Below are 9,339 nucleotides of genomic sequence, written 5' to 3' on the forward strand. Positions count from 1 at the left end.
GCATTGACATAGTTTTATAGTGTGAAGGATTTTATCTTAAATTCCAATAGTGTAAGTTATCCTCGCATTGATGCAGTTTTATTTAAGTTTTTTTTCCTTTAATTGTAATAATGTTGAAATTCATTCATGATCAGTTCATCAAGAAGCACATTGTTGATCAATTTTATTTCTCTTTCGAATTTGTTTGAGTGTTTTTGTTGTTTGGGATAGTTGACAGTCAGTAGTAGCTAGCAGCGCGGCCTATTTGGAAGGGGAAGGGGAAAGGGAAAGGGTAATAGCTGCGTACTGGCGGGAGAAGCTGCCCATCACACCCATCCCGCAGAGTGTGTTGGAACTTATCTATGGTGATGATGATGACAAAGAGGTTGTGATACGGTTGATGCAGGAATTGGAAGGCGTTCATGTCAAAACTCCGAAGACACATGAAGATCATCTTTCTCGTGGCGCTCCCGATGGATTGCCTTACGCTGAAGATGAAATTTTCAATTATCACGGTTACGGCAACTTGTTTCTGCTAGAGAAGGATTTGCAGTGCGGAACCAAAATCTCTCAAAACTTTTCCAACAAGCAGAAGACGCATGTTCTTCCGCGCGCCTTGGCAGACAAAATCCCATTCTCCTCGTACAAGCTTCCCCTGGCGTTGAAGGAGTTCAACACAGCGCCCGATTCCGTCATGGCTCTGGCCATGAAGAAGACCATAGAAGCCTGCGAAAGACCAGCTGTGAAGGGTGAAACCAAATTTTGCCCAACATCGGTGGAGTCCATGATAGATTTCACCACATCGAAGCTCGGGAGCAACCGTTTGACCCTTCTGGCGACGAGTGTTCCAAAGACGTCGAAAGCTGTGAAGCAGGAATATACCGTAGTTGGGGTAAAATACGAGAGTGAAGCGGAGATCCCACCGTATGTCTGCCATCTTGTAAAGTATGCGTACGCAGTGTATTACTGCCACGTATTGCAAGGCACGAAGTCTGTTCGAGTTTGGGTAAAGGGCGAGGATGGGAAGGAGGTGGAGGCGGCGGCCATCTGTCACACGGATACCAGCGCTTGGAGTCCTAGCCACGGGGCACTCCAGAGGCTGAACGTGAAGCCTGGTGCTGCTTCTGTCTGCCATTTTATAATAGAAAACCACCTCGTGTGGGTGCGACGCAACTGAGATCGACGGCCATGAGTGGTGCTTCCTCTGTCTCCCTCCCTCGATATGTCAATAAATAAATAATGTGTTGCGTAGTATAGAGTAACGAGACATGCTTATGTACTTTCTTTGTGTGACCGCGAGCAGTAGCTCTCTTTCTTGCCGTTGCCACCGTATGGACTCTACGTTTTTAGTAGTAGTCTGCTTAGCAGATTACATACGTTCTAATAATATTTATCGCACTTCCATCTATTCACTCTTCTTATAATCAAAGGTGCGGGCTATGTTTCAGATAGGATGTACCAAAAGTGATTTTTTTTTTTTTTTTTTTCAGATTTCTGAAAATACAGTTTCTTTGTTTCTTAGTACAAGCTATACAAATCATGAAGAGCAAATGCTGAAAATTTTAGAAAAATCTAATGTGTTTTGGATTTTTTCAATTTTGGTCAAAGGTGCATTTTGTGTGAAAGATAACTAAACTCATAACTAAGTGGCTTCCTTCAGTGTAAATGTTGCATGCTCTATGTGCCTATTTGCAAACTATGTCATGTTTTGATGAGAAGGAACTTCTTTCTAATTTCAATGGAATTTGACCATTTTTATGTCTTTTATTTTAAATTTTAAGAAAATATTAGTTGTCAATTTTTTTAATAAATTATTTTCATGAGTACTGATTCACATATATCCATTTCTCATAACAATAAATTAAACAATAAATGGATTGCCTAGATGTAATGAGTGCTAAGTGTTGCATTTATTCTCGTGAGCAATGGATTTGTGTGAATCACTCCTCATGAAACATGAGTCAATGAGTTTGACAAAAAAAACTACACAGTTAGATCGTGATAGCAATATCATAATTTGACTTGTCCTAGAAATATATCTCCTACTTATTAATTGATGAGCTCACAGAGCTTTCTAATGAATATTTCATAAGGCACAACACTTGGTGAAGGTTTTGCAAATGGGGATGCAAGCAGAGTGGGTTTAACCATGGAGGAAACTTCATAGTTAAGTGTGCTCAAGATGGAGTAGTACTAGGATGGGTGACCTCTTGGGAAGTCCTAGTGCTTTGCCTCTATGAGCATCACCTAGATCCAATGAGAGCTAAGTGTTCCATTTATTTTCATGAGAGATTGATTCATGTCAATCAATACTCATTCAACACGAGTCAATCAATTTAAATAAAAAGACTACACAATTAAATGCTGATAGCAATATCATAATTTGACTTGCTATAGATAATTATTATATATATGGTTGGGGATACCACTCAATTAAATGTAGAAAAATAGTCTTTCTTTTGAATTTCCTGATGATATTTTTTATCTGTACTCCTTTTGACTTCCCCAAATAAAATTGTTAGACATTAAATAAAGGGATACAAAATTTGCGAAAAATAACATGACCTAAGAGATAGAACTTTTTTGGGTTGCCCCTGTGTAATGGACACCCTGATACCACTGTAATGGAAAAGCTAGAAACAGCTCTAATACCACTGTAATGGACACCCAAGAATGCCCAAAGCTGCACCAAGGCTGAAATTATATTAATGTTGAGAATGCTGCAATCAATTACAAAGAGATGTATTCCAAAGGCCAAACCCTAAGGGAATGACGTCTAGAATGTTACAATAGAGAATGAACATCCACTATTGCTCAAAAAGGAGTGTGATTCACACATCCAAGCTCTTATCAAACGCAAGTCATAATCATCCATTTACAATCATCTGATACAATAATCTGATGCTCAACAATGAGACTTTCAGCCCTATTTATCCTTTTCTTCATCTTTCTCGAAGGAACTAAAATATTAATTAATTGCAAGAGCTAGTAGCTTCCTCCTTCCAATAATCAATGCATTCTCTAGAAATTCCTCTGTGGCAATAATTAATTAAATCACGAGAAGCTTCCGTCCTTCCAATAATTAATACATACCATAGAAGCTACTCCCTTGTAAATAATTAAATTAATTAAATACAAAGTCACCTTTAATTTTTAATTGAATGACTTTATAAGAAATTAATTTAATTTCTTCTTATCCTCCACTTAGACTTTGGAGAACGTGAGAGCTAAAAGATGGGATCATTACAAATCTGCCCTCCTTGAAATTGCTTGTTCTCAAGCAATTAAGTAACATAATGAACTCCAACCTCCACCTGGATCCTAATTGAAGTAATGTGTGATATCCATATGGAAGTTAAACCAACTGCAAACCTACATCATCAGGACCAACCCTTGTAGCCTAACATTCAAAACTTTTGCTGATGAAGTCAGAATGTCACCATAAGGCAACTCCATAGAAGATCTATGAAAAATCTTCTTCCCTATATCCATCCATATAATATACATTGAACTAGAATGCATATTATCACCATCATGTATTGAAAAAGATGTAGCTGCAGGTGAACCATATGTACTCATGTTAACTGTATCAACAAGAGGTGTTGCCGCATCAAAATATATGGACATAGGAAAAAAATTAACTGCTACAACAAAAAATTGAACCAAATTTGTAGTTGATGAATACTCATCATTATGAACATGTGTGGCTTCATTAGAAAATACATCAACCACTACATTTATACCATTAAACTCCTCATTGGATGGTTCAACTGACCCAGAAGTGGCTACTAATATGATAGTATCCTCATGTTCTCCTAATCCCACTATTACTGCAACACCATCTCCCGACAAAGCTTCATATGTGATCTCCTGACTTTGCACACGTGTCTCTACTGACTCTCCTAAAATGCCCACATCACCAACATCATAACTGGTTGGCTCTATACATGTCTTGATCCCACCTGAGGAATAAACTACATTCTGCTCTGGAGAAACATACAAATTGTCAATGTTGATGCCCATCTTTCTAGCCATTAGCTGCAACATCATATCCGTTCCACTATTTTGCTCCTCCAATGAACTTAGTGACCTAAGCATTGCATTTTCTTGATCTGGACTAGTATACATTTTGTCAAAATCTTTTCCCTTTATTTCGTTGTTCTAAATTCCCTATAAGAACTCCACAGAATGGTAGGACTAATAGCTCTAATACCACTATAATGGACAACCTGATACCACTATAATGGAAAAGCTAGAAACAGCTCTAATAGCACTGTAATGGACACCCAGGAATGCCCAAAGGTGCACCAAGGCTGAAATTATATTAATGTTGAGAATGCTGCAATCAATTACAAAGACATGTATTCCAAAGGCCAAACCCTAAGGGAATGATGTCTAGAATGTTACAACAGAGAATGAACATCCTCTATTGCCCAAAAAGGAGTGTGATTCACACATCCAAGCTCTTATCAAATGCAAGTCATAATCATCCGATACAATAATTCGATGCTCAACAATGAGACTTTTAGCCCTATTTATCCTTTTCTTCATCCTTCTCGGAGGAACTATCACATTAATTAATTGCAAGAGCTAGTAGCTTCCTCCTTCCAATAATTAATGTGCTCTCTAGAAATCCCTCCATGGCAATAATTAATTAAATCACGAGAGGCTTGCATCCTTCCAATAATTAATACATACCCTAGAAGCTACTCCCTTGTAAATAATTAAATTAATTAAATACAAAGTAACCTTTAATTTTTAATTGAATGACTTTATAAGAAATTAATTTAATTTCTTCTTATCCTCCCCTTAGACTTTGGAGAACGTGAGAGCTAAAAGATGGGATCATTACAAATCTGCCCTCCTTGAAATTGCTTGTCCTCAAGCAATTGAGTAACATAATGAACTCCAACCTCCACCTGGATCCCAATTGAAGTAATGTGTGATATCCATATGGAAGTTAAACCAACTGCAAACTTGCATCATCAGGACCAACCCCTATAGCCTAACATTCAAAACTTGTGCTGATGAAGTCAGAATGTCACCATAAGGCAACTCCATAGAAGATCTATGAAACATCTTCTTCCCTGTATCCATCCATATAATATACATTGGACTGGAATGCAAATTATCACCATCATGCATTGAAAAAGATGTAGCTGGAGGTGAACCATATGTACTCATGCTAACTATATCAACAAGAGGTGTTGTGGCATCAAAATATATGGACATAGGAACAACATTAACTACTACAATAGAAAATTGAACTAAATTTGTAGTTGATGAAAACTCATAATCATCAACATGTGTGGCTTCATTAGAAAATACATCAACCATTGCATTTATACCATTAAACTCCTCATTGGATGGCTCAACTGACACAGAAGTGGCTGTTGATATGATAGTATCCTCATTTTCTCCTAATCTCACTATTAGTACAACACCATCTCCCAACAAAGCTTCATATGTGATCTCCTGACTTTGCACACGTGTCTCTACTGACTTTGCTAAAATGCCCACATCACCAACATCATAACTGGCTGGATCTATACATGTCTTGATCCCACTGGAGGAATCAACTACCTTCTGCTCCAGAGCAACATACAAATCGTCAATGTTGATGCCCATCTTTCTAGCCATTACTTGTAATATCATATCCGTTCGCCTATTTTGCTCCTCCAATGAACTCAGTAACCTAAGCATTGCATTTTCTTGATCTGGACTGGTATACATTTTGTCAAACTCTTTTCCCTTTATTTTGTTGTTCCAAATTCCCTATAAGAACTCCACAGGATGGAAGGACTAATAGCTCTGATAACACTATAATGGACAACCTGATACCACTGTAATGGAAAACCTAGAAACAACTCTTATACCACTGTAATGGACACCCAGGAATGCCCAAAGCTGAACCAAGGCTGAAATTATATTAATGGTGAGAATGCTGCAATCAATTACAAAGAGATGTATTCCAAAGGCCAAACCCTAAGTGAATGACATCTAGAATGTTACAACAGAGAATGAACATCCTCTATTGCCCAAAAAGGAGTGTGATTCACACATCTAAGCTCTTATCAAATGCAAGTCATAATCATCCGATACAATAATCCGATGCTCAACAATGAGACTTTTAGCCCTATTTATCCTTTTCTTCATCCTTCTCGGAGGAACTAAAACATTAATTAATTGCAAGAGTTAGTAGCTTCCTCCTTCCAATAATTAATGCGTTCTCTAGAAATTCCTCTGTGGCAATAATTAATTAAATCATGAGAGGCTTCCATCCTTCCAATAATTAATACATACCCTAGAAGCTACTCCCTTGTAAATAATTAAATTAATTAAATACAAAGTCACCTTTAATTTTTAATTGAATGACTTTCTAAGAAATTAATTTAATTTCTTCTTATCCTCCACTTAGACTTTGGAGAACGTGAGAGCTAAAAGATGGGATCAGTACAAATCTGCCCTCCTTGAAATTGCTTGTCCTCAAGCAATTAAGTAACATAATGAACTCCAACCTCCACCTGGATCCCAATTGAAGTAATGTGTGATATCCATATGGAAGTTAAACCAACTGCAAACCTACATCATTAGGACCAACCCCTGTAGCCTAACATTCAAAACTTGTGGTGATGAAGTCAGAATGTCACCATAAGGCAACTCCATAGAAGATCTATGAAACATCTTCTTCCTTGTGTCCATCCATATAATATACATTGGACTGGAATGCAAATTATCACCATCATGCATTGAAAAAGATGTAGCTGTAGGTGAACCATATGTACTCATGCTAACTGTATGAACAAGGGGTGTCGCCGCATCAAAATATGTGGACATAGGAACAACATTAACTGCTGCAATAAAAAATTGAACTGAATTTGTTGTTGATGAAAACTCATAATCATCAACATGTGTGGCTTCATTAGAAAATACATCAACCACTGCATTTATACCATTAAAATCCTCATTGGATGGTTCAACTAACACATAAGTGGCTACTGATATGACAGTATCCTCATTTTCTCCTAATCCCACTATTACTGCAGCACCATCTCCCGACAAAGCTTCATATGTGATCTCCTAACTTTGCACACATGTCTCTACTGACTTTGCTAAAATGCCCACATCACCAACATCATAATTGGCTGGCTCTATACATGTCTTGATCCCACCTGAGGAATCAACTACCTTCTGCTCTAGAGCAATATACAAATCGTCAATGTTGATGCCCATCTTTCTAGCCATTAGCTACAATATCATATCCGTTCGCCTATTTTGCTCCTCCAATAAACTCAGTAACCTAAGCATTGCATTTTCTTGATCTGGACTGGTATACATTTTGTCAAACTCTTTTTCCTTTATTTCGTTGTTCCAAATTCCCTATAAGAACTCCACAGGATGGCAGGACTAATAGCTCTGACACCAGTGTAATGGACACCCTGATACCACTGTAATGGAAAACCTAGAAACAACTCTGATGCCACTGTAATGGACACCCAGGAATGCCCAAAGCTGCACTAAGGCTTAAATTATATTAATGCTGAGAATGCTGCAATCAATTACAAAGAGATGTATTCCAAAGGCCAAACTCTAAGGGAATGATGGCTAGAATGTTACAATAGAGAATGAATGTCCTCTATTGCCCAAAAAGGAGTGTGATTCACACATCCAAGCTCTTATCAAATGGAAGTCATAATCATCCATTTACAATCATTTGATACAATAATCCGATGCTCAACAATGAGACTTTCAGCCCTATTTATCCTTTTCTTCATCCTTCTCAAAGGAACTAAAACATTAATTAATTGCAAGAGCTAGTAGCTTCCTCCGTCCAATAATTAATTTTTTATCTAGAAATTCCTCTATGGCAATAATTAATTAAATCACGAGAGGCTTCCGTCCTTCCAATAATTAATACATACCCTAGAAGCTACTGCCTTGTAAATAATTAAATTAATTAAATATAAAGTCACCTTTAATTTTTAATTGAATGAATTTATAAGAAATTAATTTAATTTCTTCTTATCCTCCACTTAGACTTTGGAGAACGTGAGAGCTAAAAGATGGGATCATTACACCTTGTTTCAAAAAATTAATAGTTCTGTTTGTATGTATATTTTACTTTGAATAAAATAATATCCCTATTTAATTGAGGCACTATATTTAATTAAATCATCTACACTTTTCTTACTTGACATGGGAGGAATTCTAAGGATAGTATCTTGGTGTGTCACAAAATTATTCTTGTACTAAGAGTAATGACAAGTTGACTGATCTTAAACTTCGTAACTTGGTATGAGCTGATAAATTTCCAAATTGATTTATAAATTAAGTCTATGTGTGGGATTTCTTTATCACTTATATTTTCCTATGATTTTCTAAAGAAAGATTGGAGCGAAGCTGACATAGTAAGTCTAGTAAAAAATCAAACCCACTATCTATCTTACTAGACATTCAGGTTTGAATAATTTCATATATATTTTTTTGCATGTGACACAACCCATTGATTTGGAAGAATGCATATTCCATGAATGAGTGGGGAATCTCACTAATTGAAACTAAATCAATATATTTATTGAATATTATAGTAATACAAGAGCTCTAGAGGCTACATACAAAGATGTTCTCAGAAAATTTGTGAACCTAACTCAACATAAATTTGTTGTTTGTGCTAGAGCATTCAAAAACTTTGGCTATATTGGTGGTTTTCCATCCCAAACATTTGAGTATAGTAAGTACAATGGTATGATATATAGATAAGAGACTTACCTTTACACTACTAAAGGTGGTGTTTGTAATCATGATGTAAATGGTGTCAGTTTACCATAATAGATTTTCTTGATTAAAACCAATATATATGGAGTTTGTTGAATCATTTTCAATGAATACAACAATGATGCCCAAAATTTATATGTTTATTTTTATTCATAAATTCTATTAATCTAAAAAAGTTATTGAAGTCAATTGATCCTTGGTCTACCAGTGAAGTTTAAAGGTTCTTAAAGAGTGTACCAAGGAACAAGTCTCAATGACTACATAGCCTGACATTGGAAAGGGATGAGGAGGAGATCATGTCATGGGTGAATGTGCTAGAATGGATATCCCATAGTCCTTGGTTTTTCGCTACAAATATTTTGTGGAGGACAACTGTTGGCTAATTTTCTTGAATGGACACCTCTTAGTTCTTTTTTATTTCATGGAGAACCCATGTGGGTGAATTTGATGGAATAGATAACGCTTAGTCCTTGGATCTTAACTGCAAATATTTTGTGGAGAACATCTATCAAAAAACAATTAAATGTGTGTTCATAGAGGAAGATGAAGGAGGACTTAAAAAGGCCATGTATCTAGTTTGTCCTA

The 9,339-nt window shown here is 36.5% G+C and overlaps 1 protein-coding gene across 1 annotated transcript; it reads left to right on the forward strand.

The window, feature by feature from the left end:
- The first annotated feature begins 216 nt into the window (after positions 1-216).
- LOC149566760 (BURP domain-containing protein 3-like) lies at positions 217-1,269 on the forward strand. Its single transcript, XM_089817429.1, has one exon. It carries the CDS (start codon positions 380-382, stop codon positions 1,154-1,156), a length of 777 nt encoding a protein of 258 aa, XP_089673555.1. The 5' UTR covers positions 217-379; the 3' UTR covers positions 1,157-1,269.
- The last annotated feature ends 8,070 nt before the right edge of the window (positions 1,270-9,339 follow it).

Source organism: Cupressus sempervirens, chromosome 3 (assembly GCF_028749045.1).
Source record: "Cupressus sempervirens isolate cs-2001-9-10 chromosome 3, ASM2874904v1, whole genome shotgun sequence".
Classification (NCBI taxonomy): Eukaryota; Viridiplantae; Streptophyta; class Pinopsida; order Cupressales; family Cupressaceae; genus Cupressus; species Cupressus sempervirens.

Bases quoted from the DNA above. Each gene is read 5' to 3' on its own strand.
- LOC149566760 (XM_089817429.1), top strand. From the start codon at position 380: ATGCAGGAATTGGAAGGCGTTCATGTCAAAACTCCGAAGACACATGAA.